This window comes from Pteropus alecto, unplaced genomic scaffold, assembly GCF_000325575.1.
Source record: "Pteropus alecto unplaced genomic scaffold, ASM32557v1 scaffold30, whole genome shotgun sequence".
In the NCBI taxonomy this organism is placed as follows: domain Eukaryota; kingdom Metazoa; phylum Chordata; class Mammalia; order Chiroptera; family Pteropodidae; genus Pteropus; species Pteropus alecto.
Genome location: NW_006429782.1, coordinates 1,568,896 through 1,585,604, shown reverse-complemented (window position 1 = coordinate 1,585,604; position 16,709 = coordinate 1,568,896). Strand labels below are relative to the sequence as shown.

The 16,709-nt window shown below is 48.4% G+C and overlaps 2 protein-coding genes and 1 pseudogene across 3 annotated transcripts in view; 1 reads left to right on the top strand and 2 right to left on the bottom strand.

Annotated features, from left to right (window-relative positions):
• LOC102887038 (zinc finger protein 555) overlaps window positions 1-6,130 on the bottom strand; it is an 11,516-nt gene extending 5,386 nt beyond the window's left edge. Inside the window, 2 exon segments of the mRNA XM_015585883.2 lie at window positions 5,528-5,629; window positions 5,999-6,130. Of these exon segments, the coding sequence (XP_015441369.2) occupies window positions 5,528-5,629; window positions 5,999-6,001 (105 nt within the window). The 5' untranslated portion in view covers window positions 6,002-6,130.
• Window positions 6,131-10,160: 4,030 nt separating this feature from the next.
• ZNF554 (zinc finger protein 554) overlaps window positions 10,161-16,709 on the bottom strand; it is an 11,930-nt gene continuing 5,381 nt past the window's right edge. For both annotated transcript variants that reach the window (XM_025043181.1, XM_006904197.3), the window contains 3 exons: window positions 14,622-14,748; window positions 13,079-13,270; window positions 10,161-12,546 (listed from right to left, as the gene is read on the bottom strand). In XM_025043181.1, coding sequence (XP_024898949.1) covers window positions 11,378-12,546; window positions 13,079-13,270; window positions 14,622-14,748 — 1,488 coding nt within the window. In that variant the 3' untranslated portion in view covers window positions 10,161-11,377. The remainder of the gene's footprint in view (window positions 12,547-13,078; window positions 13,271-14,621; window positions 14,749-16,709) is intronic.
• LOC112475982 lies at window positions 15,613-15,731 on the top strand (annotated as a pseudogene).

The following is a 16,709-nucleotide window of genomic DNA, read 5'->3' as shown; positions in this document are numbered from 1 at the left end:
CCATCCTGGGAAATGCTTAATCCACCTGAGAGAGACGGGTGGAAGTCCTAACCCTGGCACCTCTGAACGCGACATCACTTGGAAATATGATCTCTGCAGGTGTCATCAAGTTACGATGAAGCCATTACAATGGGCCCGATTCCAAAATGACTGGCGCCCTTATAAGAAGGCAAAACGCCTTGTTAAGACGGACATGCAGGGATGACGGCCACGTGAAGATGGACGCAGAGACAGGAACTGTGCTGCCTCGTGCGAGGACCACCCGGGGCCACCAGAGGCTGTGACGGACAAGGAATCGCCGACGCCACGATTTCAGACTTCTGGCCTCCAGAACTGTGACAGAACAATGTTTAAGGCCCCACGGATCGGCAGTAAGTTACGGGAGCCTGAGGAAACTAACGGTGTCTTGAGTGAATTTGCGATGAGAAAAAAGAGGGAGATTTTCATTTAAAACGACTTTGCTTTGTGTCTACCGCATCTGCACGTGTGACAAAAACTGATGCGGACAGCAGATCGTCATACTTTATCGATGCTAGTGGGTACACCCCACGCTGCACGAAGGTGAGCGAGGGTCGGTGAGACACAAGCTCCTTGCCTTCTGCCACCGGCGCATGGGTCCTAATTTAAACTCTAATTATTAGAAACAAGATTAGGTCCCTAACTGATGACTTTTTACTCTGACTTTTACCTCTGGAGGTGCAAAAGGACAAAAAACCAAAAAGAAAAGACAGGTGATCCAAACGGGAGGTGGCCTTCTGGAATCGTAGGCAGAAGTTTCCAGTTCGTACAGAGCTCTGAGAAAGACCTATTTCTGATGTCCTGTAGAGGCCGACGCCTGTCTGGCAGTGTGTCAATTTGGACTCTCAGATGGACAAGACAAAAGGGTTTAGGGCAGTCCTACTAGCTACTTGCACTTGGGACGGACACCGCCGTCTGCCCCTGCGCTGTCTCTGCCGCTGCGGGGAAAAGGCCCTAGCACTTGGCGGATTCTGAATTCACGCAGCTTGTGTTTGTACTTCTCAGACTTGACCGTGAGCTGAAACCCGACGGAGCCCACGATGGGCTGTTTCAGCCTCGGGGAGCGCTGTGGCAGCCGGAAAGCAGGTGTGAACTCTACAAACAGGACAACTGGGAATGTGGCAGGTGTGGAACAACTCTCTGGGGAGCCCCAAACCGAAAGCCCCGCGGATGCCGGCGGGTCCAGCGGGGTCTCTTCGGTTGCCCATGACGAAGGCCTTGTGCTCCGATGGGACCATCTGAAAACCAGCTGCTCATCTCACAGCTATTCCCTTCCAGGAAGATCACCTGCAGGTGTCCCCCGCACTGGTGAGGTGGACAAAAAGACCTGTCTGAAACTGAGCGCCTTGGGCAGGCCCTGTGGAGTGATGTGGACCCGACTGAATTATTAGGTCTGCACTGAGAGCTGAAGCCACTGCAGGGCCCTGTAGACCTCGCTGCCTGGCTAATGGTCCTTCTGGGGGGCGGGGGCAGATAACTGTCAACTCTGCGTTAAGGGGGGCCGAGTGTGCCCTCTAGGACTATACGTCTCAGATGTGTGACCAATCAGGGCACTCGCTGTCTTATCCATGGCAGACACTCAGGTCAGCTTCAATTGACTGGCCAGAGGTATGCTGAGTGGGAACTGAGGCCACGTTAAGAGAGAGAGAAAGAAAGAGAGAGAGAGAGAGAGAGAGAGAGACAGAGAGACAGAGAGACAGAGAGACAGAGAGACAGAGAGAGAGAATGGAAAGAAAATCAAGAATACAGAAATTTGAGGAAGAACCCGACCCCCCCCGCCCCAACCCCACTCCGCTTTACTGGCTTTCTAAGACCTTTGGGTGGGCGGGATGTCTGTGCACTGGCTAAGTCCAGCACCCCTCCCTGCAGAGGCACAAGCGACACTGCAGCTGGCTCCCAGCCTCCTGCACAGGGTCCTGCTGCTCATCCTGCCGTGACGACATCCTGGCTGAGAGCCAGGGGGACAGACTGTGCGGAAGTGGCGGCCAGCAGGCCCAACAGCCCTCATCCTTAGAGTCCTGCTCGCAAGGCAGGCCCTTGGCCGAAGTTGGGGAACTTGGACGTGGGGAGTTCCCACCACCCGATGGGAGCAATCCCTCAGCTCTTTCTGCAAACAGGGCTTCGGCCCAAGACCTGCTTCCCTCCAGGGGGCTGACGTCTTCGCTCAGGCCAGGCAGGAAGTGCCTACGTCACCAGCCCCCAACAAAACTCTGTGACTGAGTTTCTCATTAGCTTCCCGGGCAGGCACTTCACACGTGCTGTAGCCGGCTGCTGTGTGGTGTCACCGGAAGGGACCCTGTGCCTGGTCTCCTCAGGGCTTGGCCCCAGGCACTGCCCCTGGGCTGACCCAGCTTTGTCCCCGCACCACGACACGTCCCGGCAGTGAGTCCTGGGGGTCTTCATCAGTCTCTGAACCTGGGAGTGGTCTTTGGGGACCGCTGTAGACTGAAGGTTTGGGCCCCCAAAATGTACAATTCCCAATATGATAGGACGTGGAGGTGGAGCCTTCGGGAGGTGATGAGGTCATGAGGGCAGAGTCCCATGGATGGGATGAGCGCCCTTGTGACATGGAGCCCGGAGAGTCCCCTTGCCCCATCTGCCACGCGAAGCCAGCTAGCGGCCGGGACGCCAGCCCTCACCAGACACCAAATCTTCCAGCACCCTGATCTTGGGCTTCCAGCATCCACAACCGTGAGAAAGAAACATCGACTATTTCTAAGCCACGCAGTCTATGGTATTTTGTCCGACAGCCAGAACGGGCCAAGACAGGGACTCCCAACACGGCCGGCTGGAAACCATCGAATAACGTTAACGCTTCATGACATTCATTTTTTCACTATATGCGAAAAACTCATCGCAGTTTTCTGCATATAACACACATTAGCTCGTGTATCTGAGCGAAAACTGCAAAACACACAGTCCTCGAACTGGCTCACAGCAGAGAAAGCAGGGCAGTCCCAAGGACCTCGGGCAAACTCCCATGCCCCGCGTGACCTTCCCGTACGCCCTCCAGCGGTTTGCCATTCTGACCGTTTTCCCAGTGTGACAGGACGGTAGCTGGACATCACCCGGCACCACAGAGAAGAACCAGCAGAAGCGGCTATTCCGCGCCCACATCCACACTCCCTCCCTGCAGAGCCCCGGGTCCCGTGCGAGGCTGCTCTGTCTGAAGACCTTACCTCTGGCTCTTTCACTTAGTGACACTGATTTAGGTTACGAGGACAAGGGTCCTCGTACTTGTAGGCGCTAGGGCTATGACACCGAACGAAAGTTCTGAAGCACGTGGATCTTAAGTTCTTTTAAAGGAAAACAGTAAGTGAGCATTAAGGAAAATGTGGCACAGCGAGGGGATTAGAAGGGAGATATAAATCTTTACACGTGTATGTGTGTGCGTGTGTGTTTCTATGTCGATATATTAGCATCGCTATAGATATATGCGAACCACTGGCGGCAAAGCAGAGCAAAGGAGAATGGTAACATAACCCTTGGAGATAACATCGCAAATTGATACCTAAATTGCTTAAAAATAAATATGTACAGATACAATGTGCATTGTATATGTATATAATATACATATATGCATAACTACATGCAACTATAAATGTATATACATATGTCTATATAATTCAACACATTGGTTACACGTATTAGAGTGAGAGGGGTTCATCTCAAGTGTAGTATGAAAGCCTGTTGTACATTGAGAGGCTCAATTTCATTTTGCAGATTACTTTTGAATTTTCTGTCGACTATACATCTGTCATGTGCATTTTCCTACTCTGATGTTATAACAGACAATAAAAAACTCTAAAATCAACTCATATGTTTCACCCGTGGTCATCTTCGTTGTTGCTGAAAACGATTTGATAATATTCAACAGTCAATCACCTTACCATTGGGGCAGAGATGGAATGTGCATAACCCGATAAAGTGACAACGGAATGTTCAAAACAGAACAAGGGACATATAAATGGTGTGATGCTGTTTTCTCCAGAACGATTAGGTAAAGATCATGTGCGCTCAGCACCTCCCTCCTAGTCAATGGTATCCTGGAGAACCGATCCAAAACCAGCAGAACACATGCAAGAACAAGAACTAGGAACCAAACTCATCCTTGTGCCTAACTCTGACAGTCGTATGTGCAGGACACCAACAGAACAGAAAGATAATCGCGGAGTAAGATTTTGGGCAAGAACCTAGGATAATGATTCAATATAAAAGTACATTTCATCGGCTTTGTAACTGATAGCAACAGCAAGTTGGAAAATTCATTTTTAAAAGATAACACATACTATGGTGAAGACCAAATTTCTTTACTACTAAACAAGTCTAACAAAGGCTACAAAAACGAACCAAATGGAAAAAATTTTAAGCATTACGGATAACAAAATAAAATGAAATAAATGGAAAGATGGCACATGTTCTTGAAAAGGAGAGCTCAGTGTCACCAAGATGCAAGCCTCCCACGAGGGACCTAAAGTCTTCATCAAATCCCACTAGATCTGCAAACCAGATTTTTTGTTTTTTAGGACTTGACAAATACTAATTTTACAAACCTTACGGGAAGAATGAATTCCAAAACCAGCCAAAAGAACAAGGTGGGGGCCTGCCCATCACACACAACAAAGATTTTAAAGCCACACAACCCTGACGTGATAAAATTAGCAGAGGAACCAGCAGCTGGAACAGGCAGCTAGAGCCACCGAAAGGGACAACTCCTGAAGCTCCCTTGTCTGTGATTCGCCACAGGGCAGACAGGGCAGCCAGTGCAGAGCAGTGGCACAAATGACAAACACTTCGATATATGAGACAGTGACAAACTGTTATCTAAATAACAAAGATGCTCATATTTCTGCCTCTCCCGTGGACAATAATCAATCTATTGTGGATTAAAGCAAAGTGTATCACAGAAAACAGCAAACAACAGTTTACCTACTGTCACAAGCTCTCCGCCACACCAGGGAAAAGAACTGGTCGTCTGGAAAATCTTTATAATTCACCAGTTTACCTCCCACACTTCATTTCTCTGCTGCCGTGTTGGAAGGGAGATTTTTCTGTTTCTCTGACGTTTTTCTCCCCCAACAGGGCTTTCAAGTGTCAGCCCCAGAATTCCATTTATCACTCAAAGGAACAGACCCGAGAAATTACTACACACAGGACGGGATTTAAAAAGTTTGAACAAATGGAATGAAATTCATCTTTTTTTCCCGAAATATACACCCCTTAGGAAGTATTTGCTCTTTCCTGCTCTATTAATTAAAAGTATTTTATATTTGCTGAAAAACTAAGGGTCGAATAAGTGAACACATCTTTTCGAGGTGACAAACCCAGGGAGGGGCAGTGCCCAACTGGAACACCTAGACGACTCAAGGGTCAAGTGCAGCCATCCTACCACGTGGGCTTTCCCCTCCCCCACTGCTCACTGCCGAGATCGCTGAACAAAGGACACCGGCTGATGTCCCGCTGCGAGTCTCCAGTGCGTGTGGCTATGCAGGCGGCTGCCCCAGCTCACCGGGTGGGCTTTCCCTGTCCTCTGGGTTCGTTTCTCTCCCTTCGGGGGGCTCGAATCCCTCCTGTCTTTTCTCCTCAAAACCAGCGTCCGGTCAGCTGACAACTGTGTCCCTCCGGGGAAGGAGAACAGGGGTCGGGCTCAGTTAGGGACCGGGCACCGATCCCTCCAGCCCGGGCCCCGTGCAGGTCTTCCCGCTGCCCCCGCCCCCCGCAGCCTGTGAGCTGGGAGGAGCCGACCAGGGGCTGGCATCTCCCGACCCCCGATCCCAGGCGGGTGCCGCTGTGCGCGGCCGGATCACCCGGGCCGTCCTTAGACCCCGAACCCGGCGCGGGAGCCCACCCCGCGGCTCGCGGCGGACACTGGGGTGGGGACCTGGGGAACATGGGAGACCCGGCCCCCAGCCTCCTTCGGCCGGTTCTGTTCAGCTCGAACCGGCCTCTCCCGGTCCCGGCTCCGATCCCGCGTACTCACCATCTCGCGGCCCCGCTCCGGGTTCTCGCCGGAGTCCCCGCGGCCTCGGACCAAAACGCAACACCTGGGGCTGCGCGGGGCAGGTGCGCACAAACGCCGTGGCCTCAGAGAGCGACGTCAGCGCTCACGCCCATCCACGGGACCTCTGATTGGACAGTGCTCGGAACTCCGGCATCTTGATTGGACGGTGTTTCGGGCTCTCCCACGTCCGGGGGCACCTGACTGGACGGTTTCCCGAGACCCGCCCCTGGCACCCCTGATTGGACAACGATCATGATTGTTCCCCACGCTCTGCCCCCGCCTCCTTGATTGGACAGTTCTGCCGAGCCCCGCCCCATGCATCCTGAATGACAGGCTGTCGGGACACTCGGGGCTGACCCCGCCCAGAACATTGGCTCCAAGCAGAGCCCGCCCTAGCCGAGCAGAAGGACGTATGTCTGCAGCTCAGCATCCCCGCCCGCGTCCTCCCCTGGACCGGGAAATCCTGGCTCAGTTTCACCGCAGAGCGCCCTCCGTGCCCTGCCGGGCCGGACAGGAGGGTCTCGTGACCTCCGGGGTCAGGGGTCAGCCCGGAACGAAGTCACGGTTGATCTGTGCTCTTCGTTTAAGAACACAGACACTCGCCAGTGATGTCTCCAGGTGCATGGCAGGGTCCGCCTCGGTTCCGACGTGAGACCTTTGCGACCGGGAGGTCTGCCCTCCATCCCGTTGATCCTAGGGCTTGAAGTCAGCAGCCCCTTGGCCTCTGCAGGAAGTCGGCCCTTCGCCCCGCCTGCGCGGGACTGCTCCCAGCTCAGCTTCACTCGTGAGCTACTAGAATTCTCAGTGGGCATTACACAGCAAGGCAATCTATCGGGTCAGGTTTTTAGTCTGTCCCCGGAGGATTCTGAAAATGAAAAGTCTCTGATATCTCAAACTGTACCTAATACCACTTAACTGTACACTTAAAAATGATTAAGATGGCAAACTATCTTATGTGTATTTCACTACAATATAAAAAAGGTTTTACTTTTTTACAGGGCTATGATATCTCTAAGGCAACTGAATTCCTGCTTTAACTGATATAAAACAACAAGAAAGCTTATATAAATTTGGGATAGACCTGAAAACTCAACACACTTAATGGATGGGGTCTAATTTAGCATGCTGCTCCTTTTAGAAAACGTCCTCTCGTTTAAGATTAAGTGGACATCCAAACTTTGATATCACTTGTCATTTTATTTACTGACAGAATTTTTTAAAGTCAGTTTTAGGGTTTCCAGAAAGGTTTTATATGAATTCGTAAAAATTGCTGTTTGGAGGATTAACGCATAAAACAGCTTCGAGTTAAAAATAAACTATTACAAAATAAAATATGGTTATATGCAATTCGTTTGCATATGAATTAAGAATGAATGCCAAGCTTCAAAAAGTCAGCATGGAGTTTATAGAGTCGGCCCTCACACGTCCGGGCACGAACCTGTAGCACCCGCCGTCTGCTGGCCGCAAGTGTTCCTCTAGAGAGCTATCCCAGGAGCATGACTGGTAAAGAACATGTCATTTCATTTATTAAGGTCAAAATGAGGCTGGTCTCTGAATTTTTGACGGAACATTCATCGCCAGAAGAAGGGAAAGAAGTGATTCAAGATGCTTAGGCCACGCTGGGATGTCACTCATGAACAGAGAAAATAAAGCCAGTCTCAAACACGCAGGGAGTGGGAGGCCAGGACGGAACAAACCCCGCTCCCTCCTCCAGCCTTCCATCCTCGCCCCAACTCTCCCATTAGCAGAGCCACCTGGGAAGCCACTGGCAACGCAGAAACGTGTCTCACAGCATTTCCACCCCACGTTGCAAAGCAAACTATGAAAGGGTGAGTGTGGCCAGCAGAATACCAGTCCCCTCAAGGTGCTCACATCCTAACCTCTGGAACCTGTGACTGTGTCACCTTTCATGGCACAGGGACTTTGCAGATGGGATTGGGTCAAGGCCCGATATGGGGATGATCCTGAATTCCTGGGGGACCCAGTATCCTCACAGGGTCCTCATGCGAGTGAAGCAGGAGGCTCAGAGTCAAAGAGATGGACAAGGCCGTGCTGCTGGCTGTGACAAGGGAGAAGGGGCCACGAGCCAGGGACACGGCTCCTCTAGAAGCTGGAAAAGGCCGGAGACGGTTCTCCCTGGAGCCTCGGGAAGGCCTGGCCCTGCCCCTCCTGGATTTTAGGTTCTGACCTCCAGAACTATCATAATAAATTGGTTGTTTTCATTCACTAAATGTGTGGTAACTTGTTACAGTGATAACAGGAAATTCGTACGGTGGGTCTGAATCGTACAGTAACTTAATAAGTGGCACGGATAACTCCTATCCCGCCCGGTTGCATCTTCCGTGGGACAACTGTGAACGTTCCATGTGCTCCTTCAACACAACTGCTCCTACTGCAGTGGGTCTCGGAGCAATCTGATGGTTTTCCAGGGAATAAAATCTTTGCATCTTTGTGCCTGAAACAGAGCACTTTTTAGATGATGATGTATGACTAAAAATTTTGTCCCAAACCAAAAGTATCCATTTGCAAAACACTAGGAGAGTTGATTTTTGCATTCCTCATGAAGGCATATACTAACGGTCACCACAACGGAGCAAAGGTGGGGGGCACTTTTAAACTATTATGAAACATTTCAATCATACAAAATGTACAGGGAATAACATTTTGGAAGGCAGCTATGTTCACCATTATCCCACCGACGCGGGAGTAACATTTCGAATATTTGTCTATCTACTGCTAAGCTCTAGTAAAGCCTATCAGTTCACCATACTCTGTCAGATGTCTTGAAAGAATGAAAACATTACAGAGTTGAAATGGTCTGTGTATCACCTCTGGGAACCTAGGCCCCTCCACCTCCTCCCAGCGGCCACCACAACCACAAATCTGAAGTTTATTATTGCCATGCCATACATATGGAACCATAAACCATATAGAACATTATTGTCCCTATATTCAGAGTTCATAAATACGTCGTTATCCTATACATACTCTGTACTTTGACTCTTTCATCCTTCAAAACCTGCTCAATGTTGATGTCACAATAGTTTAATATAATGTTTAATGTAATTTTAAAAAATGCCAAAAGAAATTAAAGCAGGAAGTACAGCATAAGGAATGTAGTCAACATAATTGTAACAACTGTATGGTGCCAGGTGAGTACAAGGCTAATCGAGAGGACCACTTCATAAATCATATGTCTAACTACTATGCTGTACACTTGAAATTGATATAAAATAATATTGAATGTCAACTGCAATTGAAATTTTTTAATGTAAAAGAATAATTAAAAGCAGGAAATAGGCACTCCAAATTATCAGAAAAGAAATACACTCCCTCAATACAGACGATAGAGTAAAAAATAAGGAAAGAAACTTCAAAAGTAAGAAAAATGGTATCAAGTATGTTATCAGAATTAAAGCCAATATTTATTGCAGCAATAATTGGCATAAATGTATCTATTAAAAAGAAAAGGATCCTAAATGAAATTCATCTATGTGTTAAAAATCAGAAATACATTGGATTTAAGAAGTTGAAATTCAAAGGAGGTGAAAAATTATACCAAAAATAAACAGATTTTGTTTGAAAAGCAGAGTCGGAGCTATTAATTAAAGCAAAGAGATCACTTCAAAATGATAAAGTGTGTAATTCATAATGAAGACCTATCATAAATCATTTACCCCAAATAAAACAAAAACAAAACAAAATTTAAAAAAAAAATAAAAATAACAAAAAAAGAAGTAAAATAACAGAAAATACTGAGGAAAATTAAACACAATAGCAATAGGAAACCATAACTTAATTCTCTTGAGCTAATTATCTTTGAATCAGCAACCCAAGGACAAGTAAAGGCAAGCGATGTTTCTCACTTTGTCATTAAACTAGAAGGAGCATTGGTGAAATCACCTGGTGTGTGTGTTAAAAATGCATATTACTGGACTCCAGCTCTTGCTTATTAAATCTGAACCTCCTGACATGAAATCTGAGAGCCACTGATTAATAAGATTGAAGTACCAGACAAGCCAGATCCCTAACCATAAAAGCAGAGAATGCAACTGCTTCTCAAGATCCAGGAAATGCTTCTAAAACTCAATCACATAGTAAACCTCCATAAATTTCAAAGACTCACAGAGTAGACATGTTCTCAGACCACAGTGTAACAAAGACAGAAATTTAATGAAAGAGTAAGGATGAAAGGCATATGTGAAGATAATACAGTTAACGTCACACTCTGTGGCGAACGATCGAATGCTGCCCTAAGACCAGGAACGAATCAAGAAAATCTATTCTCAACGCTCTCATCCAACACAGTATGGGAGGAGCGAGCCAGTGTAAGGAGAAAAACAATTTGTTTTCCATGGAGCAGGGAATGGATATTTAAACACCCGGAAGTTTGAAAAATATATTCTCTCTCAAAATACTTTTGAGTCAGAGAAATCAAAACAAAGTGGTAAATATTTCTTTGGATACTCATGAAACCACATGTAAAAACAGAGCTAAAGTGAAGCTCTCCTCTGGTGAAATTCTTCATCTCAAGTGCTCCAATGACTCGCATCTCAACTTAAATTTAGACCCTCGGAAAGGCCCTATCTTATGTTGGTGCCTCTCTATCTCTTACACTAGCATCCCGTTGCTGTGCTCCAAAGGATCTACCAAAATTGGTAAAGATTTAAAGTATTTGGTTACTTGTTTAACATCTGTCCCTGCCCCTCACTCCATCATGGGTCTGGCTACATAACGTGCAAAGCTTGCTGCAAAATGAAAATATAGGGGAGACCGTTTGTTCAAAATTATTAATAATATTGAAACGGATACAGCAGAGTATTAAAACAATGACAGGACCTTTCGGAGAGCAGAGTCTTGGTGACCACACAGATCACATGTCCATGAAGCCATGCTGTTTCCTCAACACTAGCATATATGTCTGTCTTGTCCACAGCCACATGGCACCACAGACAGTCCAGGTTCCCTGTAAATACTTGTTACAGGGAAAGGAGCGATCGAGACTGAAAAACTGAGCACGCTCTAAGTAAAATATTGAGATAGATGATCGAAAAGAAAATACTGACACCTGAAACAAAACGTTGAAAGAATATCTTTTGATTCGACAACTCAATTAAGGAGATCACTCTTAGCAAAATCCCATTCGATGTCAGTGGTCCCATCTACCCATCTTTTCTAAGAGGCTGGAGCTCACTGGACAACTTGCCCCATTAAAAGGCCCCTTCTCAGATCTGCGCTTCAGTGCTTTCTTCAAGAATGTGGCATAAACCTGCTTCAAGTAGGATGTCAGCGGAGCACTGTCTAACCACTCTTATTTGGTAGAGTGCTGAGAGTACTTGCCAGGACAGCAAGCAAGCTCTAAAATGCAATGAAGTGGCTGCTCTGATAGAAAGCTTTCCCACAGTCAACGATTTTATAGGTTTTTGGACCAGTGTGAGTTTTCTGGTGTGCGATGAGGGAGGAAGTCTGGCTGAAGGCTTTCCCACACTCGCGACAGCCGTACGGTTTCTCCCCAGTGTGCGTTCTCTCGTGCCTAACCAGGGAGGACCTCTGGCTGAAGGCTCGTCCACACCGATCACATTCATAGGGGTTCTCGCCAGTGTGAGTTCGCTCGTGCTGGTTAAGTGACGAGCGGTCGCTGAAGGCCTTCCCACACTCGTCGCATTCATAGGGCTTCTCGCCAGTATGTGTTCGCTGGTGCAGGATCAGGTAAGAGCTCTGGCAGAAGGATTTCCCACAGTCTTTGCATTTATAGGGCTTTTCCCCTGTGTGAATCCTCTGATGTTGGGTAAGAGACGAAATCCTGTTGAAGGCTTTCCCACACTCTCCACATGCGTAGGGCTTTTCCCCAGTATGAGTTCTCAGATGCCGAGTGAGGGTTGAGCTGTGAGTGAAGGCCCTCCCACAGTCCCTGCATTCGTATGGCCTGTCTCCTGTGTGAGTTCTCCGATGCTCGCTCAGGGAATGCCTCCGGTTAAACACTTTCCCACACTGGGGACATTCATAGGGTTTCTCCAATGTGTCAATTTTGTTGTGTATCATAAGAGCCATGTTGCGATTAAACGACCTCCCGCTGTCTGCATATGCAGAAGATTGAGTTATTCTGCTTTGAATTAGGGAACTATTTTGGCTGAGGTCTTCTGCACATTCGCTGCTTTCCCTGGGTCTCTGGTCTATATGTCCCACCTGACGGTGGTTTAAGAATGGATTAGCGACCAAACTCTCAACATCTAGGTCACAGTCATAGAAGTGTTTTCCCATAGCACAATTTCCCTGCGAGGAAACAAGGCCTGAGCTCGGAATACAGTTTTTCCCAAATTCATGCCAGGCAGTAGCCTTCTCGTGAGCAAATGCCTTTCCTTGGAGGTACGCCATCTGACTCAAAAGCCTCTGGGAATCTTCATGTTTCTCTTTACGTTGCCCACGTCCCCAGTCTTCTCTGGGAAGCTTGGTACCACCAAGTGGTTCTTCCTCCAAAACCACCTCCTTGTAAACTGACCCTTGGATTTCCAGTCTAGTCTCCCGATCTGAAATAAATTGAGGGAGGAAAAGAAACGAATAAAATTTCTAACTTAAGAACGGTGGGACAGAAGTACTTCACACGGATAAAAGGCACATGTGGATTCATGTTCAATTACCGAGTTTGAACATGGAGGATGAGAAAATGAGACGGATCGGTAAGCCGGTGCGCTGAGGAAAGGACGCAGAGTAAAAAATTTGACGACGAAGAAAAGCAGAGAAATGTAAATGTAGAAGGAACTGCTCTTTGAAGAAGGAAGAATAAGAATGGCAGAGAGAGAATTATCAAGAAAGGAGGAAGGAAAGATATAACGAGAAACACAGGTACAATGGCTTCAAGGATATGGGAAGCATCTTTCTTCTCTGCACCCAAAGACAGGTAGGAGAAGGCTTCCGGAGGATGAACTGAAGGCATCCGAGAAGGTGCCACCAAGGACCTGGGCCTGCTCCTTATACGATTAGGGCCTCTGTGGAGAGATCTTTGACTTTGTCCCCAAGATGCTGCCCCACCCCAATGGCTCACATCTGCCTGGTTCTCACCTGGACAGGAGGCTTGGGGAATTCCTTTCGCTCTCATCATCATGGCTGCTCCCTGCTCCAGGTGGAAAGACACCGCTGGCTGAAAGAGTGAACACCCTGTCCACAGGGAAAGGCTGCTGTCTCGAGAGCTTTGTGCTGGAGAAGATGTACCATCCTCGATAACTGTATCAGGACGTTGGTCCTTCGAGGCTTCTGAAAGGACAAGAGCACACCGACCAAGCTAAAGATTTTATTTTCCTAATTAAAAATTGGTGGATCTTACGTTTCCCCCCAAAAAACAAATGAGTGGCCAACATGCTCATGAAAAGATGTGCACCATCACTAGTCACGAGGGAAAAGCACAATGAGACACCATCTCACACCTAGGAGGATGGCTACGACTTTTTAAACGAGAAAAAAAAATACAGAAAATAAGTATTGGAAAGGATGTGGAGAAATTGGAACCCTCGTAATTTGCCGGTGGGAACGTGAGATGGGGCAGCTTCTGTGGAAAATAGTCTGGAGTTTCCTCAAAAAGCTAGAAAGTCACTATATGACTCAGCAATTCCGCTCCCGGGTATAGACCCAAAAGGATCAAAAGCAGGGACTGGAAGAGGTGTTTGCACACTGTGTCCACAGCTGCAGGGCTCACGGGCCTCAAAAGGTAGAAGCGACCCAAGCGCCCACCAACAGATGGCTAGAAGAACACGATGAGGTCCCACACGAAGGAATGTCATTCTGCCATAGAAAGGACATTCTGGCACTGCTGGCGCGTGGCAGTCGAGCATGCTCAGTGTCATGAGTCAGACACGAAAGGACAAATACTGTGTGATTCCACTCATAAGAGGGCCCTGGAGGAGTCAGAGTCATAGAAACAGGAAGTAGACGGTGGTGACAGGGGCTGGGGTGAGGGAGGGGAGTGAGTGTTTCATGGGGACAGAGTTCCAGTTTGGGAAAATGAGAAAGTTCTGGAAATGGAAAGTTCTGGTGGGAATGGTTGCATGACGTGAATGTACGGAAGGCCACCGAACTGTGCACTTAAAAATGGTTCAGGCAAATTTTATGTCGTATATTTTGTGCCACGCACACACAATATACTTAATTTAGCTGTTTGCCTGGGCAGAAGTACAAACGCCTGACTCTGTACCCAAGAGGAATCAGGGACGTTCCCTACGCCTAAGCTAAGACATGTACGTCAGCAGCGGCTCCCGCTCTCTCAAACGGCAGGTCCTCGCGGACACCATTTCGTCCAACGTCTTTCCGTTATGACGTTGAGGAGATGCTGCAGGAACTTAACTCTTGTTTCTATCCATCAGCCTGTGATGAGACAGGTTTTGCTGTGTGTCGTTTTCCCATAGTTCGAGAACCTATCGATGACGTTAAGTGAGGACTTACTGTGCCGAAGAAATCAGCTTCTTCGTTGTATTGGAGAAACCAGCAGACTGGGAACCCCACGTGGGCAGAACTGTGGCTTCCTTATCCATCAAGAAACTCCCACTTCCTGGCATAGCTCTTGGCACACAGGCGATGCTAAATAAGTGTGACTGAGTGACGCAGGCCTTACCCACGGAGGCCAGGTTCCGGCGGGTCTCCAGCATCACCTCTCGGTAGAGCTTCCTCTGAGAATGATCCAGCAAAGCCCACTCCTCCGGGGAGAAGCCCACGGCCACATCCTGGAAGGTCACCGACTCCTAAAAGATCACATCGGTTCTGCTCAAGAAAGGTCACCCCCCCCCCACGTCAATAGAGGTGGATAAGGATGGTGGCACCGGGGAGTCACATGGAGCCGGGGGCAAAGCCTGGAAGTCGGACTGTGCTGGCACCTTGCAGGTCCTTGTCTGTGGCTTCCTGTCACAGGTACACACAGACCCTGGGCCCGCTGTTCGCACAGCACACAGGTCCGATGGGAAGTCGTTCGCCCATTTGTTATCAAACTGGTGATTCTCACTTCTAAGCCTGTGAATATGACAGTCCTCCTCGAGGCCCATGCCCTGCTTATTCTAAGAGCGTGCAGACCCGTGGCCATGTCACTCTCGGTTGGGGGCGGCAGGCGCTTTCGTGACCTTCCCAGGGCACGGACTCCTCGCCTGTGTGATGCACAGGGATGCACAGAACCGCTTCGACCTCACAGGGTAGGAACGATTCGTGTCGGTCAGGCGTCTGCTGTTCGCGAAGGCAGACACCTGGCAACCCTGTGCGACCAGAGACACCCTCACCCACAACCTGAGGCGGCTGGAGACGGGCGCTCTTTGCAGCCACGATCTGGAGCTGCCCATTACAAGGCACAGGTAGAGCAAGAAGTGGGCTTTGCGACCCTGCCTCGCGGAATATGGCCTGAGCACTGTTCGGGAAAAGGAGGGACAAAGGGGTGCGCTGCGACCGGCGTTTGGTCTGGCTGGCTCCCGTGGCACGCGTGGTCAAAACCAGCATCTGGGCTGCTGCCTGTGGTGAGCGGGACGAGTTACCAATGGGATCTGAAAATGAGAGACCCAACTCCAGCAAAGTGGGAGTGCCGGAACCCCTGGCTGGTCTTGGCCATTAAAAAAAAAGCACAAGTCCACGGCCATGCCACCCTGAACAAGCCCGATCTGGCCTGATCTCGGAAGCTAAGCAGGGTCGGGCCTGGTTAGTACTTGGATGGGAGACCACCTAGGAAGACCAGGTGCTGTAGGCGTAAAAAATAAAAAAATAAGGGCTTGTAAGCTGACAAGGTCTGTGCAATCTGCGAGGTCAACCAAGGGTTGCCTCGCCCCCCGCCCCAAAAATAAATAAATAAAATAATAAATGAGATAAAATAAAATAAAATAAAATAAAATAAAATAAAAGCATAGTGCAGGTGACACCTTTGGTGTTTTCTCTCTTCCAGCTGGGAGAAGAAAGGGCTCAAACGTTCCCACAGGTGGGCATTGAAGTGGACCAGAAATTTGCTGGTGGGAACGTGAGATGGGGCGGTTCTGTTGCTTGTTCCCCCGCGGGAGGAAAAAAGGTTAAGTTCGTTCCCGGGGTGGCAGCGCATTTGATAGAGCAGAAAAAAAGCAGCCTATTCTCCAGGCGGCCTCTGCGGCCCCAGGCCTCGCCTCCCCCTGCAGCTGGTTTCTTCCCAGGCCCCACGTCGGCCCTGTAATGGCTGAGCGCACTCACTGCAAGGCTTTGAGTAAATATGAAAGCAAATAAAAAGGAAAAATCTTTTAATGGTTTTGTATTTTGCGGCTATTACACAGGATGGATAATAACGATTACTATGAAATAGAAGGGTTTATATTGATTAAATATAATGATGTTTATATTATTACGTTTATAATATAACCCTTGTAACGAGAACATGTATTATTTCCTAATAGTGAGATCATCCCATCTGGGGAAAAAAAGTGTTAGTGGGACACGGTTTCTTTGCTCTTTGTGGCCCAGCGGACAGGTTAAAACGCAAACTCTCTACATATTAAAACAACACGAGTGTCCATCACTCACGATTTTTACTATAGTTCATATCTATTGGGGCCTCAGACAACAACACTAAGAATCTCCAGAGGAGAAATGCGTTTGAAGTGTGAGAGACAGATCTGAGCTGCGAATGGGCTCCCGTGAACTCAGCTGTGTGACACGGAGAGGCGGGGGCTCCCTGTGCCTGTGTCAGAGGGTCCACGCGGATGCT